Source organism: Aricia agestis, chromosome 1 (assembly GCF_905147365.1).
Source record: "Aricia agestis chromosome 1, ilAriAges1.1, whole genome shotgun sequence".
Classification (NCBI taxonomy): Eukaryota; Metazoa; Arthropoda; class Insecta; order Lepidoptera; family Lycaenidae; genus Aricia; species Aricia agestis.
Genome location: NC_056406.1, coordinates 5,120,070 through 5,142,370, shown reverse-complemented (window position 1 = coordinate 5,142,370; position 22,301 = coordinate 5,120,070). Strand labels below are relative to the sequence as shown.

The 22,301-nt window shown below is 38.7% G+C and overlaps 1 protein-coding gene across 2 annotated transcripts; it reads right to left on the bottom strand.

The window, feature by feature from the left end:
• Nucleotides 1-21,562, bottom strand: LOC121729257 (myrosinase 1-like). Of its 2 annotated transcripts, none has more exons than XM_042118859.1 (11): nt 21,454-21,562; nt 13,446-13,564; nt 13,083-13,230; nt 9,068-9,234; nt 6,390-6,650; nt 5,782-5,870; nt 5,548-5,695; nt 5,139-5,302; nt 4,019-4,171; nt 1,078-1,169; nt 1-422 (listed from the first exon to the last, which is right to left on the bottom strand). In XM_042118859.1, the coding sequence occupies exons 1-11, from the start codon at nt 21,477-21,479 to the stop codon at nt 191-193; spliced, it is 1,599 nt and encodes a 532-aa protein (XP_041974793.1). In that variant the 5' UTR covers nt 21,480-21,562; the 3' UTR covers nt 1-190. The 2 variants fall into 2 exon arrangements, with proteins under 2 accessions (XP_041974793.1, XP_041974014.1); XM_042118080.1 differs by having other exon boundaries at nt 13,083-13,236; nt 13,452-13,564.
• Between the last annotated feature and the right edge of the window lie 739 nt (nt 21,563-22,301).

The window sequence follows — 22,301 nt, the reverse complement described above, 5'->3', positions numbered from 1 at the left end:
TAAACAGTACTTCTTATAGCTACAGAATTATTCTGGCAGCAGAAAAGCTGAATAGCTAGTACCAGTCCAGGTTTTGAGGCAAACAATCTCCACGTTTAAAAATAGCATTTGGGGTCTCGCTGTTATACAATATATCGGTAAGTAGTAACTATTAAGTAAGTCCCATTCATCCAGACTCTATCACTATTTTTCATTGCAACTGCATCAAAACCAGTGCGACTATCAACCACATTGAATGCACCACAGCCGTGACAGCCGCAGCGTTCACCACCAGGGGGCGGTAGTGACGTCGGAGGCGCTCCGTTGACGTCACGTTGAGTGCGTGGTGCTTGATGACGTCACGGTAGAAGAAGGCGGAGGCGCGGGGGGTGCGGCGCCGCTCCGGGTCGTTGAAGTCCACCCGGTACAGGCCGTACTTCATCCTGCAGAAGAGGAAGTATAAGAAGGCAGTTTCTGCGGGCTAGAGGCAGCAAAAGGCGTAAGGCCACGACGTCGGCCACCGCCCACGGCCTCGTGGACTGTGGTCCAAGGGGCCTCACGCTCCTTGGACCACATGGATTTTTAAGGATGTACTAGTTTTGTTATTAAGTTTTTTGTAAGTAAATAAAAGTTTGAGTTATGAGTATCAAAAAATTTAGTCTCTCTACAAAATCCGTCTCCTTGCGTCATCCATCAGGGGGTGTCGCAAGATATAAAGGGCCCTTACACACGGCGCGGCGCCGCGGCACGGTATCGCCATCTTGCCTACATCTTTAGGTTTTGCCCTGCCTATGGGTTAGACCCGTTAGAGAGACATTGTTGAATTGCTATACAATAATTTGAAATAGCGTGACGCCACTCGATATTTCATTAATGTATTACTGTTGCGCCTTCTTGTTGAGGTATGTAAACGAGATAAAAAATTGTCGTCGTTTGAAATTTTTCAGTCTCTTAAAAATTAGAAATTCAATTATTCCACTGCTTCGGCAAGTAACCTATGCTCTACCTTCAATTGGAAGAAGGAAGAGCATACTATTTAGTATTTTTAAGCAACTGACTTTTTAAATATAACAGGCTGACCATTATTTATTTACTTACCTATACCCTAAATTCCATTCGTAGTTATCCATGAGCGACCACACAGTGTAAGCGAAGATGTTAGCACCGTCTTCCTCTATGGCCACCAAAAGCTGAACAAATTACATAATTTTTAGTAACCATATTAATTTTACCATTGAGATGACATCTCAACGAGTAAAACTAATGTTTTCAGGACCATAAGACTAATATGTTTTGTAAATAATTATTAATTATTGTATTGTGTAATTCTACAGCCTGATAAAAGGCATTAATTACTCAAAGTGGGTAATAAGTAAGGTAAAAATATTTTATTTAACGCCATAAGGACAATTCGCTTAACAGTATTTTGCAAAATTTTATAGGGACTACCGGTTATTAAATGCAACATTGACACTTCACAAACTAGTCAATGTACGTAAATCGATATGCACTGAGTTCTGACCTTGATCTGACCCTAGCCTTTATTCAAGGTGTAGGACGTCAGTAGTTTTGAATCCTCTTTCCTTGTAAGCTTTCCATTACCTGACTACCTCTGTGTTGAAACAGGTTTGTCAAAGGCATCACCATCCTGAGGTTTCTTACCTCCATGTCAGTACCCCGATAATAATCAATAGCTTCGTTTCTTGTTTAATTTAAATTAAAAATATTATAGTATAAGATCGCGGGAGGACCGTACATTTTTCCGGGATAAAAGTAGGTTAAAAGTCATATCTTCTTTCCCGGGAAACAAACTATATCTATACCAAATTTCAGCAAAATAGGTTTAGCGATTTGGGCGTGAAGAGGTAACAGACGGACAGACGCACTTAGCATTTATAATACCTATTAGTATGGAAGTATGGATGCAACATTAGTAGCTTTTTCCTAACAAACTACAAAGGTACGGTATACCTAATCCTTAAGAAATCAACGCAAAAGCTTGTTCGATCTACATGACAACCATGGAGATGACAACACTATATTTTTATGTATTCTCAAACAGGCTGTTTCATGGAAATTAGGCTTGAAGAAAGCTGCATTATTGTTTGATTATTAAAAATTTAAATAGTCACTTTAATTAGAAGAATATGGGTACAACTTAACGTAACTGATGAGTGATGAATGACATTCTTTGTAAAACAATTTAGAAAAACACAACTGTATACAGTGTGTAACAAAAATAAATAATACTTTAGAGTGTGTACGTGTTCATTGTAGAGAGTTCACTGTGAAAGTAGCAGCTCTAAAAACGACATTTTTTTTCACTTTTGTATGGGCAAGGGCCCGAGCGTCAAGAGTTTCTCCATACAAAAGTGAAAAAATTAAATTGAGAAATTTAAAAAAAACCCCGCCATACAACTTTAAAAAAAAATGAAATAATATTTACTGCCTTTAAGTTCAAATAATTTGTAACTTGTCTAAAGTAATATTTTAGTCCATAATTGTTGTCACGGTGTGTCGGGGACCGCCAAGTAAACTACAAACTACAACCGCCAAGACGCTGATTATCTCGATTCGGTTCGCTGTGAACTGATCCTTAAACTATAATGTTATGTGAAATCAAACATCTACATTAGCGGTCCCCCGACACACCTTATGAAAGAAAATACTAAAATATGAAAGAAAATACTAAATTATAACACTTTCCGTAAGTTTTTCATACAGGTTGTTCTTTAGTGATTTTTTCTTACCTTCTTCTTTCATTAACTTTTTTCTCCCATAGTTTAGAGATTTTTCGTCATACAATAAAATGTTCAACTTTTCAAGCCCTTTAATTTGGTACATGTCTCAACGTGCCACATTGGTGGGTACGAAGTGCCTTTACAACAGAATATTTAAACTCTAAAAAATATTTTTTAGTAAGTATTTAAATATTTTGTAGTAAATTTACCATTTATTTATATATTTTTTTTGTGTTTTACGATATTTTTAGTGTTTAAATATTTAGTAGTAAATTTTTGTGCAGGAACCTAGGTAATTACTATTTTAAGCTGAAAAATAACTCAAACATGTTAAATATTTTCGTATGAGAAAATGATTTTGGTATTTCGTATGTATGAGAATTTCGATGGCAATTTTTATAACACAGAATAAATTTTATTCTAAAAGACCTCTGTAATAAAAGGGATTTCAATTTTGCCAACAGAGGAGAGTGATTTTAGCTTCCAAAATTTGTACATAGACTGGTTGAAGAACACACTTTAATTTGCCCATAGCTTATATGAAATATATTTATGGTTTTTAAATTACGCGACAAAAACCATTTTGTCGTTTACGCTCTTTCCCCTTCTTGCTGTTCCATTTCGTGTTGTTTTCTATGAGAGGCCGGGCCGGTCTCTCATAGAAAACAAGCAATCTAAAACATATCCAACACGGCTTTTTACTTCAACGCGGCGTCGTTATAATCCATTATACAATTCGCATGATAATAAAAGCTTGTCGCGACTCGCGAGACTTCGGGCCTGTTTTACCACTTCCTAATAAGACGTGCCGAATAGGCTATTCACCACTTAACTTGATAGATGAATTATGGATAATCTGTCAAAAAAAGCTGTGAATAGCCTATTCGGCACTTTATCAGAAAGTAGTGGAACAGGCCCTTAACAATATATCAGTACTTGAAATATTTATTAAAATAAAAATATAATATCAATTTACTCAGTTAAATTGGTACTAGTTTATTTACAAATCGCGCGACAAGTTTTATTATCATGCGAAATGTATAAAATATTGAGAATTATAAGTAGTATCTTTAGTTATCTCTGGCTAGATTTTGGATTTAGAGTAATGTTACATACCATATCGTGCATTGTCATCCAATCTAAACGCATATGCAAAATTTCAGCTCAATCGGTTGAATATATCTACTTCAAAATTAAGTTCCGAAATTCCACGGCAACACACATACTTACATACATACAGAGCAAGTTAAATAAAAGCTTTTAAGTAATAATAATAATAAATTGTGCTTTATTATTACCTGATCCAAGTAATCTCGGATGAATTCTATTCGGTCTTCGTCGTACAGCTGCGGGCTGTACGTGCCGAAGCCGTTCTCGGAGATGAGGATAGAGAGGTTCCCGTAGTGCTGGTTCAACCAGGCCACTTGACGCCGGAGTCCTTTGGGCACAACCTGGAAAATAGATCATGATACAAAATGGAAATCTTTTCTTAAACTTGAATAAGCACATTTCATAGATATTATATCATTCTAATGATAGTTGGGAAGGTATTTTTATGTAATTTCAGTATTTGGGACTTCGCTCTGGTACAAACTGGCGCGAAGTCACAAAGACTTACGTTAATAGGTTAAAAGGCAAATTCCATATACAAAAATAATGATAAGTGATAACATATTATTTTTTGTTTTTGTTAACCTGGCTTCCATATATTTTATCCATCTTTTATAAGAATTTTATTGCTCCTATTAAAATATGCTAAAATATAATAAGGCGCTAATTGAAATAAAAGCGCACGGTATTTGGGACTTTGTAATGACTTGTTAAAAGCTTCTGAGAATAAGAAAGCGTGGTGCTACGCCAATAACTAGATGGTGACTCATCTGGTTAACATTTGGAAAACCCTTAAACATAATATTGTAATTATTGCTTTCTGGATTTATTTGTATGAAAGTGAGCAACGGAATTTCTCAGCTAATTAAAATTTCAAAAGATAGTTTGGCTTACATCAAATTCTACACAGGTACTGGAGCACATCTTTAGCCAAAATGCCGTCGCATAATAACAAGGACGAAATTCCAACAAAAAATATAGAGCACAGTTCGAGCTACAGCCTTTGCTACAGCCTACGAATAATAAAAACGCTACAGCCAAGATATCGTTGCCAATAACGACGATTGAATTTAAAACAAATACGTACGGTCTTACTACTACATCACCATCCTCAAACGATGCAGCTTGCCTAACTAAGGCTAGTAGTCTCCTTTATCTGATCATTTTTTTAATTGGCTAGGAGATATAAAAAGCAAATAATAAGAATAATAAGGCCGGCAACGCCCCTGCATAATTCTAATCAGTACCGTCCATGGGTGACGGTAGTTACATTCCATCAGGTGGCCCGTAAAGAAAACTGGAACTTACTGCTAGTACTCTTATCGGGCTGGCCTTCCACTTGGGGTCATTCTCCAGAACGGCATTGAGCTCCCGGCTGCCGGTGAAGAACCACTCTCCGGGAGTCTCCCCGGGCCGGGCCGGCCGGATCATCTTGCTCGTGTAGTGGTTCAGGCTGTAGAAGTCCGAAGTGCCTGGACAAGATTAGCAGTGTGTCTGGTATTAAACCATACATGGTTTGACCAATCATTTTGAGGTAATTGGAATCATTGGATGGTGAATGTGAAATTATGGAGGCTGTACCTATACGTCCAGTCGAGCTATTATAGTGTTGATTCTGTATAATCGAAAGTCTTAAGAGCTGAATCTATTCTATATAACCATTTATAGAAAACAATTATATTCAACGAATATCTTTTTGGCATCACAAACAAAATACCTTGTACGAATTTTCTTTCCCGATCTGTGAAGGCTGGCAATATTGAGTGTGAGTATCCTTTCTCTCGACTGTATTTCAGCATGTGTTGTTCAACCATCGGTGGCCAACCACCATCTTTGGAATATATAGGATGGGAATATCTTCCAGCCTGTATAAAAAGGAAATAATTAAATGTTTATGTCACAAACAGCCAAATATCGGACTTTTATGGATTTAAAGATTTAAAGACATTACCCCAAACTCTCTCGCAAGTACTGCTAACTCTTTGTCGTCCTCAGTCGCGGGTTCTATCCAAAACGGATTTATAGCTATTGACACTTTACCTTGTAACAGAAAAAGTATACTTTAGCATGCTAGACGGAAAAGATTTAACTACATTCACACTTAAAACATTATAATTATATTATGCTCAGGTGCATGGGCGCCGGCAGGGGGGTGCCAGGTGGTGCAATTGCACCCCTTGGGAATCTCGGGATCAACAGGAATTATTGAAATAAAAAGCCGTCTGTAACCTATATAGGCTATAACCATGCCGTACATAGATAGTTCGTAACGTTCGGCACTAAATGTATTCCGTTGACGTAAGTAGACAGTCACTGTTGTTCTTAAAGTAAAAAGAAAAGAAAGAAAACTAAAATCTGCCCCCTTGGAAAATATTTCTACCGGCGCCCATGCTCAGGTGTATAATAATTTAAGCGGTCTCCATCATAGCGTCATAACTTTATTACTAACAAGCCAACTGCTAAAGCAACGTTGGTTTCTAGCTTTCAGAAAGACACAAAAGGAGCTACAGAGTACGTCAACTTCTTTGCCGACAAGTCCTTTATTTAAAAAAATCTCACCATTATACTTATTTCGGAACTTCGTGTCGTATATCCTCCACGCTCTCGCGTGAGCCATCAGCAGGTTTTTATTGCATATGTACACGGCCCGCTCGTGCTCCACGATCTGCGGGAGGAACTCGCCGGTATTGTAGATGTAGTCGCACACCACCAGCGGCTCGTTGATGGTGATCCAGTATTTAACGCGGTCACTGAACAGGGCGAATACCACGTTCGCGTAGTCCCCGAACCACTGCTCTATCAGAGGATTCGTCCAACCTCCTGCGAGAGAGCGTTTTAAAATTTTGGTATAGAAGTAGTGACACTTCAAGATGTTCTAATTGTTGAGGTAAACCTCTTTAGTGTAAGATGGTGTTGGCCGTGCAGATTTTAGAAGATGTTTATTTCCTATGTTTTTGATATTTGACACCTTGTCAGTTTTGAATGTTCGGTTGATCGTCTAAAGAAAACCAATATATGATTTACTTTATATACATTGCTTTTTATTAATTTCACAAAGTACTTCATTCCACCGGAGCCGAATTAGGATAGAAAACGACTCCCTGTAAAAGGTTACGGAAAAGCAGGAATGACCAACATGATGGCTGTGCTGGTCAACGTCATTGATTGTAACACGGATCGGGATGAGTGGTACGTTGACAATGGCGCCACACATCACGTTACAATGAGAAGTGACTGGTTCCAGGATTTCGAGCGTTTCCAAGAACCACACATGGTAACCACTGCTGATGGGAAAGTGGTAGATGCGCTAGGAAAGGGTTCGATTCTTATGCAGACAATGAACAGAACAATCAAAACTTGACTCCGATGGTTCACAAGTGGAGAAAGATTTGATTCTATGGGTCTTTCAAACTCTCTGGTACGATCTCGAGATGTCACATTCGATGAAAGACCCATAGAATCGCCAACAGTCCGAGCCGTATTGAGTATTGCAGCTAGTGAAGGCATGAAACTAAGTCAGTTCGATGTTTCAACAGCTTTTCTTTACGGATCTCTATCAGACGAAGAAATATATATGAAGCAGCCAGAAGGGTATGATGACGGGACGGGTCGAGTCTGCCTGCTAAAGAAAAGTTTATACGGTCTGAAGCAAGCTCCTCGTTGTTGGAACAGGACTATTCTGGATTTCTTCAAGGAAATTGGCTTTGAAGTCAGTGAGGCAGATCCATGCCTCTTCAAAAGAGACATTGGATACGAAAAGCTGATAGTGGCTCTCTATGTCGATGACGGGCTGGTCGCTGGTACAAGTGAAGGTGTAATTGAGAAGTTCCTTGAAAAACTAAAAGAGAGGTTCAAAATTACAACGAAGGCAATCTCGTATTTTCTGGGAATAGAGATAGAAACCAGAGAAGGTGGTGATATAAGAATCCACCAGACAGCCTATGTTAAGAAAATTTTGAAACGGTTTGGAATGCAAGAATGCAGGCCGGTATCCACTCCGATTGTTAAAGAAGAAGTAGTTCAGAAACCAGAGAAGGACGACGACTTTTTTATCAGGAACTACAGGCAAGTGGTTGGTGCACTCGCATATCTGATGGTTGGCACTAGACCCGATATCGCATACGCTGTGAGTGTGGTCTCCAGAAAACTTGAAAATCCCACTCCAACAGACTGCGTAAAGTTGAAGCGCATTCTACGCTATCTGCAGTATGCACCCGATTTGGGAATACTTTATAAAAGGAATTTAAAAAGAGGTAACATAGAATGTTATAGTGACGCCGACCACGGCGGAGATATTGCGACAGGAAGATCCACTTCTGGAGTTCTATGCCTATATGCTGGTGGAGCAGTATCGTGGCTCAGCCAGAGGCAACAAAGCGTTGCAATATCTACCACAGAAGCCGAGATAGTCGCTGCCAGTGAAGCAGCAAGAGAAAGCATTTGGCTAACTCGTCTTATTGGTAGTTTGGTAAAGACGGAAGGCCTACCTGTACTGTATGTAGACAACGAGGCAGCTGTACGTCTTGCTGAGAACCCTGAGTTTCACAGAAGGACAAAGCACATACGTATTCGGCACTTTTTTGTACGAGAGCTAGTGGCGAATGGAACTATAACTGTGAAGAGGATCAGCACTGAGCTGCAGCTGGCAGATATTTTTACAAAGCCTCTTGCTAGGACTCGGTTTAAACATCTGGCGAACTGTCTTGGCCAGCACATCTAGAGAAGGTGTTGAGGTAAACCTCTTTAGTGTAAGATGGTGTTGGCCGTGCAGATTTTAGAAGATGTTTATTTCCTATGTTTTTGATATTTGACACCTTGTCAGTTTTGAATGTTCGGTTGATCGTCTAAAGAAAACCAATATATGATTTACTTTATATACATTGCTTTTTATTAATTTCACAAAGTACTTCATTCCACCGGAGCCGAATTAGGATAGAAAACGACTCCCTGTAAAACTAATATAGAAAAGATGATAGCTTTAATGCGAGGTTTTGATGAAACGGATAAGGACAAACGGATTGGACACCCGCAACACAGGACGAGTGACGTTACTCCTCTAGTATTGAGTACTTGCATGTAGGCATTTGCCCTAAACCTCCTAGTTTTTGTACTTATCTAGGTTAAGTAGTCGAAAGGTTAGTACAGAGTCACAGACTACAGTATAACAGCTGTAAACTCTGCAGAGGCATTCTAAAGTTTTAGATTATATTTTAGGATGTAACTTGCGTTTAGCTTACCCAGATCCTGAATGGACTGCGGCAAGTCGAAGTGGTAGATGGTGATCATCGGCTCTATCCCCCTCGCCAGGAGACTGTTAATTATGTTATTGTAGTATTTGGTGCCGGCCTTGCTGATCCTGTTCGGGAACCCCGTTGGCAGGATACGAGACCAGGAGACTGAGAAACTGAAAGAAGTAACTTGATTTAATTACAGTCACCAAAAAGGTACAGTAAGGGTCTATACAGACGAACTGCAATCCAACCGCAAATTGCAGTTCAAGTGCAGTTTGAATGCAGTTGACACGACTGCAATAGAACTGCAAACCATTATCAACTGCATTCAAACTGCACTTGAACTGCAATTTGCTGTTGGATTGCAGTTGAAATGCGGTCCGTCTGTATAGACCCTAAGTAGTCCATCATTATACCGCCTTAATCAGCGCAGGACATAGAACCGTGGTTTCAGATAACTCAAGAAAGCAAAACATCTCGTGCACGTGTCGCTCTTTACTTTAATTGCATTTCATATTATTATGATTTAATTGCAAATTATGATGTATGAACGGTCAATTATTATTATTCATAAGCCATTACTGAATTAACTGTTCAGAATTATCATTTTTGCTCTATTATTACTGGTATTTTTATGCAATTACCAATTATTAATAAGGATATATATTTTTTTCAAAAAACAACTATCATGCAAATATTTAGTTTGTTTAGATTATTTAGCTTATCACGAAACTAGGTACGTATTTTGAGGATAATTATAATAAATTTGCAGTAGAATGAAAAAATAAGGGTATCGAGAATTTAGAATGAATAAGATATTTTATTATAGTATAATTTCAAATGCAAGTGTATAATGTATATGCCCTTGATAGAATATTCTACGCCCTTAATAGGCTACTTGACCTTTTTTTTGTTCATGCTAATCGCTTCTTAATCATTCATTTTCACAAAAGAAACTAATATTTTAATATTTAACAGTGTAGAAACCCATAAAAACTTTATTGAACATTTTTATGTGCTAAATGTACGAGTCTAAAAGTGCCCAAAAATTATAAAAGAATTAAATAAGAAATTAAAAATCATTTGTAATGATGAAAACTTTTGGAGAAAAGTTTTGGCCATTTCATTTCCCGTCTAAAATAAATGGAGATACCTAATATATCTCATATAAAACTGATGTTTTATTTGAGTTATTTGAGAAAATATATTTTACAAATCTTTCTAGGCTTATTCTTATTATTTATGTACAAATAAACTTACATATAACAAGCGCGATAAATAAAAGATATTAAATTACTAGTGTGATGACGTCACATCCAAATCGGAAGTAACGCAGAAGCGTTTTCAAACCTAATTAAACCTAATTAATTAACTAATAAAAGAAGCGTTACAAATCCTATTTTCATAAAATCATATTTTCAAATCGACTTTATTTATCAATCATAAGCTTTTATTTGATGATAAGGGTGAAATACGGTTTCCTAGGCCAAGTTCTACTAGAAATATGTATTTGTTCAATGAAATTGAATATAGGTCAAGTAGCCTATTCTAAATATGTATAGAGAACTATATTTGCCTGCTATAGCGACCTACTTACCTCTTAAACCTCGTATCGCCCTCAGGCAAAATAACAAAGTTACTTCTTGGAATTTTCCTACTACTTACTCAAAGATTCAAAGACTTTATTAGCATCCAAGTATAGTAAAAATATACAAACAGTTACAGTTATACAAAGATATATTTTGATGCTTAAGTTACTGGGTTAGGTTACGACGAGGCGAGGCGAGGCGCGGCGCGGGTTTTTATTTTTATATGGATTTGACAGATTTCTTGCGAATTTGTCAAATCCATATAAATTTAGAAAATATGCATATCTATAGTCTGTCAAGGAAGTGAAGAAATTAAAAAGTGGCAACATCGTAGTGTCATCCCTTTCAAATCAATTTAAGAAAAAAGGGATGACACTACGATGTTGCCACTTTTTAATTTCTTCACTTTTTTGACAGACTATACGCGTCGCGTCGTGTTCTACTAGCGTATGGAAAAACACGCGCGCGGCACGCGCTGAACCCGCGCAGAACCTGCGCGCAGGCCGCGGCCCATACGCTATAGTAGAACACGCGCACGTCTGAACGCGCCCTAAGGGTTGATCAATCCTGATTCGCAAGACGTCTCACGCAATTCAAATTTGTCTTTACGTTTCGAGACGATGAGGCGAGACGAGGCGCGGCGCAGCATAAATTTGTATGGATTTGACAGATTTCAATTGCACGAGACGTCTTGCGAATCTGTCAAATCCATATAAATTTATGGCGCATTTTCACTAGTCGATAGGGCCCACATGCGGGATGCGGGAGATCATGCCACGACTAATAGACATGCGTCATTCGTTGTCATAGACTCCCCGTATACTGTATACCGTACGAGTAAACGACTAATGAAAATGCGCCCTTAGAAATGCATCGCGTTGCGGTCTGAAGGCAACCTTTAAGATTTTTTTCCATGTTGGAAATAAAGGAAACCGTGATATCTTTGAAATCCAGTAGGCATATTTTCTGCCTTATGAATAGTATGTGCAGTTATAAATTAAATTGACTAAGAAGGTTCCCTGTTAGCCAACCTCCTTCGCCATGTCTCAGATATTTTCTGGCAATATATTATTATGAACACTATAATATGTAGTTATTTGTAGTCTCCAGTTGACCAAGGTTCCTTGTAGGTCAATCTCTTTCGCTAGAAGGCGCACGCACGCCACGTTGCCTAATTTGCCGTGGTTACCGGTAGTGATGCAGGCCCAGCTCCTGCGCCATGTCGACGTCGTGTCGCCACTGGTGGTAGCTGTCGCACGCCACGTCGCCGGTGCTGCCGACAACCCTGAAGCTAGTGGTTACCGGTAGTGATGCAGGCCCAGCTCCTGCGCCATGTCGACGTCACGCCACCACCGGTGGTAGCTGTCGGACGCCACGTCGCCGGTGCTGCCGACAACCCTGAAGCTAGTGGTTACCGGTAGTGATGCAGGCCCAGCTCCTGCGCCATGTCGACGTCGCGTCGCCACTGGTGGTAGCTTTCGTACGCCACGTCGCCGGTGCTGCCGACAACCCTGAAGCTAGTGGTTACCGGTAGTGATGCAAGCCCAGCTCCTGCGCCTTGTCAACGTCGTGTCGCCACTGGTGGTAGCTGTCGCACGCCACGTCGCCGGTGCTGCCGACAACCCTGAAGCTAGTGGTTACCGGTAGTGATGCAGGCCCAGCTCCTGCGCCATGTCGACGTCACGCCACCACCGGTGGTAGCTGTCGGACGCCACGTCGCCGGTGCTGCCGACAACCCTGAAGCTAGTGGTTACCGGTAGTGATGCAGGCCCAGCTCCTGCGCCATGTCGACGTCGCGTCGCCACTGGTGGTAGCTTTCGTACGCCACGTCGCCGGTGCTGCCGACAACCCTGAAGCTAGTGGTTACCGGTAGTGATGCAGGCCCAGCTCCTGCGCCATGTCGACGTCGCGTCGCCACTGGTGGTAGCTTTCGTACGCCACGTCGCCGGTGCTGCCGACAACCCTGAAGCTAGTGGTTACCGGTAGTGATGCAAGCCCAGCTCCTGCGCCTTGTCAACGTCGTGTCGCCACTGGTGGTAGCTGTCGCACGCCACGTCGCCGGTGCTGCCGACAACCCTGAAGCTAGTGGTTACCGGTAGTGATGCAGGCCCAGCTCCTGCGCCATGTCGACGTCGCGTCGCCACTGGTGGTAGCTTTCGTACGCCACGTCGCCGGTGCTGCCGACAACCCTGAAGCTAGTGGTTACCGGTAGTGATGCAAGCCCAGCTCCTGCGCCTTGTCAACGTCGTGTCGCCACTGGTGGTAGCTGTCGCACGCCACGTCGCCGGTGCTGCCGACAACCCTGAAGCTAGTGGTTACCGGTAGTGATGCAGGCCCAGCTCCTGCGCCATGTCGACGTCACGCCACCACCGGTGGTAGCTGTCGGACGCCACGTCGCCGGTGCTGCCGACAACCCTGAAGCTAGTGGTTACCGGTAGTGATGCAGGCCTAGCTCCTGCGCCATGTCGACGTCGCGCCGCCACTGGTGGTAGCTGTCGCAGGCCACGTCGCCGGTGCTGCCGTCGATCGCGAAGCTGGACGACGAGTTGCCACGAAACCGAGTGTCCCAGATGCTCATGCCTTTGTCTATGATAAAGAATGCGATCATTGAGAAGTTGCACCAGTCTAAGTTGATCTTGAACTACATTAAATGTTTTGTTGTAATTATTTGAAATTAAAAATACATGTATGATGGAACGTTTAAATAAACGAAAGCGAACAATAAAGCCTATTTCTGAAACAGATCGTAGCTTAAGCTATAGAAGTTAAAAATTAGCTTTCAAATATGGGTACACCCTTACCATCAACATTCCATCCTCCCTCTATCTGGTAGGCCGCAGTGGCTGCACCGAACTTGAACCCAGGAGGGAACTTGCGCTGATGTTGCGCGCTCACCACGACCACCAGCACGATGCTAAAATTTGATCATATAACCTCTTCATTATACTTTTTAATGTAGACTTTAGTAAGGTAAAAGCTAGGCTACGTAAAAAGGCAATGGCCTAGGTAAAGTGCTTTTTAAACCGCTAGTTAGGTTAGGTTAGCCTAATCACTAATAGTTTACAATATGTCGATGCTTAGGCCGGCATCCTACAGACATCCTGCCTAAAAATCTTGTTCGGAACATCCTGTCGCTAGGTGACGTTGAATACAGGACGCGAATCACTCACACTAGAAGATAGCCTTTGTCCTAAAATAAACGTCTCCAGGCTAAAACTTTAACGATGATGACTAGATGAAATCATAAGGAATTAGCAGTAGCGACGGTTTATATTAGGAGGAAGCGATACGAAGTTCACCGGCTCATCTAGTATATTATGGGTACTTACCTACTTTTATTAGGTACCTTAGCTAGGCTCATAATAATAATTATTGACTTCATGAGAATCATTATTAGCCTAGCCAATTTAATAAGAGGTAATATGGTGTAACATTATATATTATGCTAATGCTCAGAGTTATTATAGTATTCTGCGAAGCAATAACAATTTTATACCAATTAAAAAATATTTATAATATTTTATAACTCAATTAATAGGTAGTTACTGTATTATATAAATTATACAGATGATATTATAATTTTATAATATAATTATGAAATAATTATAAAAATATAAACGTTGCCCGCACGAGCCTAGCTCTACCCATAGAAACTTCGGTCGGACTCTAGTCCGACCGAATTTCCGCACCCTGAAAAACTTTAGTTTTTAGTTACATAACCTAGGTATATCTATCTCAAATTTTATTACAGGGCATTGTCGTATAGGGATATATGTATGGTTCTAATAAAAGAAAATCTACTTATGCCTCCATTTAAGTTAAAATATTGGTAATCTTCCTAGGAAGGCCGGTGGTTCCTTATAAGGCCCAACCAAAGATTTGATAGTTGGTCTTGCTAGGGAACATGAACTTTACAAGGAACATCTCAAAATCATTAACATATTATAAACAGTTATTTTTAGTTATAAATGCGTACCGTTACAATTAAAATAAATTTGTTTCTTAAAATTATTAAACTTATTAGGATTATTAAACTTATACACGCATATTGAACATTTTGGCCTTATAAAGAACGGGCCCATAAGAAGGCCATTTGAGATTTTAAAAAAATTTGATTGCATTATAAAACGCATTGGTAATTAGTTATAAGGTATATATAAGGTACTGCATATCAATGACATGTTACAAACCAAAGGCATTCATTGCTATGCGGATGATAGTACAGGTGATGCTGTATATACCGGCTCCCCTAATATTTCTCGGCAAAATGTCACTGAGAGTCGAAACGAACTTGTGTCTAAGGTGGAGAATTCATTGGAGAAGGTCTCTGAATGGGGTAGACGTAACTTAGTCCAATTCAACCCCGCCAAGACACAAGTCTGCGCGTTCACCACTAAAAAGTCACCAATGGTCGTTTATCCTCGTTTCGAGGGCACATCTTTAACCATCTCCCCTAGCATTGAGATACTTGGCGTCAACATATCGAGCGAAATCCAGTTCCGATATCATCTTGAGGGTAAGGCCAAATTAGCCTCAAAGAAGCTTGGCGTTCTTAACAGAGCGAGACAGTACTTCAGTCCGGACCAACGCCTACAACTCTACAAGGCGCAGGTTCGGCCTCATATGGAATATTGTTCTCATCTCTGGGCAGGGGCGCCAAAATACCAACTGCTCCCTCTGGATCGTATCCAACGAAGGGCTGCTCGAATTGTTGACTGCCATAGTGTTTCAAACAGCTTGGACCCCCTGGAATTACGCCGAGATGTTGCTTCACTCTGCATCCTCTATCGGTTGTATCACGGGGAGTGCTCTGAGGAATTGTTCGGAGTCATACCACCTGCAACTTTTCGCTATCGTCCCACGCGAAAAACATACCATCCTCATCACCTTGATGAGTGGCAGTCTTCCACAGTGCGTTTTTCGCATAACTTTCTGCCGCGCACTGTAAAACTTTGGAATGGGCTGTCACCAGCAGTATTTCCGGACCGATACGACCTGCAAACCTTCAAGAAAAGAGCGTATACCCTCTTAAAAGGCCGGCAACGCACCTGCAGCTCTTCTGATGTTGCGAGTGTCCATGGGCGACGGTAGTTGCTTACCATCAGGTGACCCGTTTGCTCGTTTGCCCCCTTATTTAATAAAAAAAAAAAAAAAAAAAAAAGGTATCAATGTGATACTCATTAGTCATTACTACTATTATTAAAAAAATTCCATTAATATATTCTTAGTTATAAGATGATGTTCAAGCAATGTTCGTTATAGTTTTTTTTATGATATAAATATAATATTGAGCATTAATTAATGTGTTGCTTAATTGAAAGAAATTATAATGTCGTTTTAGTAAAAGCAAATAAATAAATACTTGTAACTCTATTTTCAAGTTTTTTATTAAACGACTGATGTATTAATATTGGTCTTATTTGGAGCTGTGTTCCTTGCAAGGCCATTTGGAAGAGCTTAACAAAACTTCAGTTTATTAAATGGCTATTGAAGCTAGGTTAAAAAGATTTATAATATGATACCTTATAGAACAGAGCATTACTTGATAATTTGTTTTCTTAATTTATTTAGTTAATAAACGAATAACAAGCATTTTCCCGTTAGAGTGGCCTTACATGGTTCAGGGTTTAATCACGTTTATATCAAACCTAGCCGACCGATCACGCTTTCACTAGACATAACCCGACCAAATAATGTCCATCCGTCTTCATCAATTTCTCTGATGGTACATTTGGTAGAGCTCTAATTATTTTCATACAAGAGACAACTGTTTAGCCCATGATGTAAGCCAGCGATGAAAGCTATAGAATAGCTTAAAAATATTAAATAGTTTTTAATATGAGAAAGAACTTAATATCAGGATTCAGGACCATTTCTCTCTTTCAATTTCGTAAAGAAGTCATTAATAAGCCCAGCGTTAATCCAAGCGATTTCCTTCGAACAGATACTATAATTGTCATTCTTTATCTTACAATTTTTCACTAAGTCAATATAATATCATGCAATCATTATTAGTTTTTGAAAAACCGGAGAAATTATCGGTCTCCGGGAGGACGGGAGGTTAAGCATTATTACCGGAGTCCCTCGGGCAATCCGGGAGGGTTGGGAACCCTAGCTGTATCACAGTTTATACTAGTACAGCTCCCAACGCTATATAATGAATGTACCGATTAAAAAAAATGTTGAACGGATAACGGCATAGTAAATATTTTAAAAAGATAAAACTGACTTCAAAATTGTACGAAGGTAATTATTGAGAATTAAAATTCCCTATCTCAAAAAATACTGAAACGATTTTGACGAAACTTGCAGGATTCCCTAAGATGAACATTACTTAGTACAACAAAAAAAGAATCACTTCAATCGGTCTGCTAGTTCCGGGAGATATTATATGCGAACACAAACATAAAAACATACACTCTTGTTTGTTCAGACGCTTGTACATGTACGAAAACTGGGCAGTTCTGAAAATGTTACATAAATACGTGTTGAATTGACAAACTCCTTTTTAGGGTTCCGTAGTTAACAAGGAACCCTTATAGTTTCGGTCTGTTCCTCCGTCTGTCCGTCTGTCTGTCCGTGGTTTTTCTCGGAGACTATAGGACCTACAAAGCTGTAATTTGGCATGAATACACATATTAATTATGCCGACAAAATGGTACCATCGAGAAAGTTGATTCCTATGCAATTGAATTAACATTGAATTGACATATTCGACCAACGTTATTTGGTCGAATATGTCAATTCAATGTTAATTGTGATCTGTCAGCTGGGTTGGACGTTACGCAACCAAACTACTTAGGTCCCCGATTTGCATAGGAATCAACTTCTCTGATAGTACATAAAATTTAAAAAATATATTTATTTTTATGGTATACACATGTACTGTACACATCAAGCGTGGCAGATTTTTTTCGCGTCCACCCCATCGTGTGGGGTGTCGTTGGATAGGTTGTTTAAAAATATTATGAGTATTAAATGATAATTTTCCAATTTAGGGATCCATTTGTGAAATATGAAGTTTTAAAGTGGAAAGAATCGTTAGAGTCCAGTGTCCCCCCCCCCCCCTTCTACCAGCTAAACGGTTGCTTCTGGAAATGTGAAAAATTGACGGGAGTTGGAAATATGCTGATTTCAAAAGGACAACTATCACGGCTAAGAAGACTTGAGAAGTTATTGAGTTATAGTTAATAGTCGATCAAATTACCAACATCATGAGATGATGTTGTTAGTAGCATAAAACACGTTATAAATGTACATTCATTAACCATACAAAAATTAACAAAAAGCGGTACTACGGAACTCTATATTGAGTGTGGTCCAACACGCACTTGGCTGGTTTATTTTGAAGTCGGTTTAAAATGTAAAGTTTTTCATCTTGAGGCGAGTAGGTAGAGTTCCGGGCCGTTTTCTATAACGTATAGCTACAGTTAAAGATAGATAGCTATCCTCGATCAGCAGTAGGCTGTTATCTATCCGTAATTTGCGTTTCACAATCAACGATAGGACCACCTTCTTGCCCAACGATGGATAGCATCTTTGATCTTTCCCGCTCGCCTATCCAAGCATTTTGTAACGTTACGTTCGACGCCATTCACCGAACAATTCATTTTTAAAACCTTTATATTTTTATTTAAATACTAAGTAGTAAGTAATTATTAAAATTGATAGACCTACTAAAATTTTGGCTGACGCTCACGTGAACGTGAGATGTCAAAAGTCAAAAGTCAAAAGTCAAAACCCAAAAAAGTGCATTGTTTGGCTTAACAAAGCAACACATGTGCCACTACCCGCACTAGCAACATTATCTTTAACAAAAAATTAAAACCGACTTCCAAGTGGAAACAATAACATTATAATATTACTTATTCTTCAATGAACTAAAAAGTATTAAATAACTCTTACTCTTCAGTATATAATAGTGCCCTTTTCAGAATTCTCCTAAACCTCAACTATTTCTGTAAACAATCTTCATTATATTGTAGTCGGTACCAGTACCAGCTAAGAATCGTGAGCTTTATGACAAAATATTTTTAATCTTATATATAAAATGTTCGTTCTCGTACTCCTCCGAAACGGCTTGACCGATTCTCATGAAATTTTGTGAGCATATTATGTAGATCTGAGAATCGGTCAACATCTATTTTTCATACCCCTAAGTAATAAGGGTTGCTCACATTTAATTTTTTTTTAATTTTTGGACGAAATTTTTGTTTTTATTTTTTTATAAAGTGGCATTAAAAATACATACAACCCTAAATTTTTACTTTTTTATCGCCAACCCCTATTTTTTTATAGCCATTTTAGTAATTTAATCATTGTTCATCCCCGGTTTATATGGCAAAACAACGTTTGCTGGGTCAGCTAGTTCTCAATAAATTTAAAGGAGTTTCTCATAGATCTCATGATTAAATTTCTACCTTGGTAACCTCAACACGTCTTAGTTTGAATCATTTACTTTGAAATAACATTACTTATAATTTTCAAAATCGCTGGACAAACTTGAGTTTCGAAGTTAGAGACGATGAAAAGTACTTACCAATAATAGGGTCATAGCTCATAACTCATAAGGTAACATACCCATACTACGTGACCCATTGGGGGGGGTCTTCAAAATACTACGCTTGGTCACGAGAGGGGGGAGGGGGTCTAGAGTTTTGTCACGTAGTCAATTTCGCTGAGAGAAACGTCATACGAATTTTTTTTTTCTCGTCATTTAATACTTTACATACTTAACACTGGCATTTTATATGGTTATTTATAGCCAACAGCCATTAAAAAACAGTCACTGTTGTCACTTATCAGGTATTTTGCTTTTTGATCATATTTACTATATCTGGTGTTCGATTACAATTTGAACTACAGTCGTGACTAAAATAGTAGGTACCATCGAGGAAATTGATTCCTAAGTACTTGACAGACCAACGTCATGTAGTCGGATCATGTCAATTCAATGTTAATTGTGATCTGTCGGTTGGGTTTAACTTTAAACGCGACCAAATTACTAACGTCCGCCATCTGCCTAGAAATTAATTTCTCTGATTGTTTTGTCATTGTAATTTTAGACTATCACTAAATATTATAAAACAAAGCTTTTTCCCTCATGTCCCTTTGTTCTCTCAAAAAATCTTAAAAAGTAGGTCACGTAGTATGGGTATGCTCCCTAATGTGATGATGCATGGTGTGGTGGTAGTGATCATGATGATGAATGTAATTTGCATAGTAGCATATGCTTTCAGTTCTTAAAACAACGCCGAAACCCCCAAACTTGTATCATTTGTATCTTTAAGGAATCCGGAGTTCTCTTCGGAACCATGGCTTAATATCTTGGTGCAAAATCTTATTTTTTGGTAGCATATGTTTAGGATACTTCTCATAAAACTGAAACAATGTTTCCATATAAATGGAGTTCCCTGTTCACGTGGTATCAAATTGGGGTAAAACCACGGTAAAACTCTAAACAACGAAAGAAACATTTTCAAAATCGATTCACAAACGGCGGAGCAATCGTTAAATATAAAAAAAATATATAATTATAATACCTATATAATACTATATATTTACAGCCGAATATATAACCTCCTCCTTTTTGGAAGTCGGTTAAGAGGAGTCCACACCGCCCTTTTTTCCATACAAACGTTGTCCCCTGTTTCCTCCCTGGATAAGGCTAGTAGAGTTAAAAAAATCCTGAATATCTACGGCCACTAATACAATGTCCCTATGTTTACTTTTTTTCATAATTTAATTATTAAATAAGATATTAACGTTCAAAAACCCAAAAAAATGGCCAGATTTTCCGCTGTGTTCAAACATCCAGAAAACAGATTTGGCTAGATTATACAAAAAAAAAAAACACAGATCAAGCCTTTCTTTAATCTTTAATGAAAAAAGTACTTAAATTGGTTATGTTTTGGAGAAGGAATCAGGGGACAACGAATCGTTGATTTTCTGCAGTTGTCTCTATCACGTTCTGCGGTATAGGCTTGAGGTAAGGGAGACAGCTATAAATATTACACGTCCTTTTTTTTCATTTTTCTAGCCCCTGGTGTATCCTCTTAAAAATGATATAGCAGGTAGTCATTGTCTTTACAGCCAGAATGCAGTTGTTTCAAAACTAAAAGGTAAATGATTTGCAACATTTTTATGTTGTCTGAATCCGTAAGAAAATTCATAATCATTTAATTCGAACATAATATTATAATTTACACGTGGTTTGTATTGTTTCTGTGATAGTTTTCTTTTTAAATTCAGCATAATATTTTCTACTCCCCTGAATTTTTTCACATTTCCAGAAGCAACCGGTAGAAGGGGGGACACTGGACTCTTAACGATTTTTTCCAATTTAAAACTTCATATTTCAAAAATGGATCCCTAAATTAGAAAATGATCTTTGCACGTAAACTCGTTATATTTTTTAAAAACCTATCCAACCGCGTCCACCCCTCCGAGGGGTGGACGCGGAAAAAAAATTCACCCTCGCTTGATGTGTAGGGGAGGTACCTTAAAAAAGATCTTATTATATACCATTTTGTCGGTATCATTAATATGTGCATTCATGCAAATTACAGCTTTGTAACTAGCTCCCACAGTCTCTGAGCAAAAATGAACGGAAATTCAATTATCTAGGAGCTGTAACCGTAATTATAATTATACTATAATAATTACCTATATAGATATTTAATTAATAGCCGGTAGTCTATTAAATATACAAAATCGTTTTTAATACAATTCGTTAGATTCTCGTTAAATAATTAGTTATTCAAAAAATTAAGTCTAGCAAATCATAATAAATCGGCAACTCACCACAACACAATTTTAAAACTTGACATAATATCTGACACAAAATTAAATATAATAGCTCCTTTAAATCAGTAATAAAAGCGGAATTATAATTTTCCTGGTCCTAGTCTTAGGTTTTAATAAGACCTGAATATAAACGTGCACGCGAGTAGCGTAACCCGAACCGAACTGACGAAGGCAATAATCTGCAAACACAGAGATGAATAATTTTAATAAAGGTATGTCGCAGATCTAAGGTATTTTGCTAATATTATAATAACTTATACCTAGGTATTCATTACCAGTCTTCTATCCTAATTATCATTATTCGGATAACACATCTTTCCGCGACCGTCTGCATTTATATCAGCGTTGCCAGTTTTTTTTGTGTCAAGTCGGGACCTTGGAACTTTTTGAGTGAAAATAGTGGGATTCTACCGTCAAAAGCAGGACATAGTAAAATAATCGGCCAAGTGCGAGTCGGACTCGTGCACGAATGGTAACCTAAAGGGTAAAAATGGGACCCTATTACTGAGACTTCGATGTCTGTCCGTCTGTCTGTCTGACTGTCTCCAGGCTGTAACTCAATAACCGCTATAAATAAATAAATAAATAAAAGTTTGTTAGCTAGACTTCTGAAATTTTCACAGATTGTGTATTTCTGTTTCCGCTATAACAACAAATACTAAAAACAAAATAAAATTTATATTTTAAGCTGCGCGTCCACAGGATCGGAATCGGTGCGTACGGAGCGGACGGAGCATTTGCATTATACAGGATAGTGACCAGGATATTGTTGTAATTAGCTGTATTTTATCAGAAGAGGAAAAGAGAAACAAGAGGAAACGAAAGATATGGGTTCATAATATAAA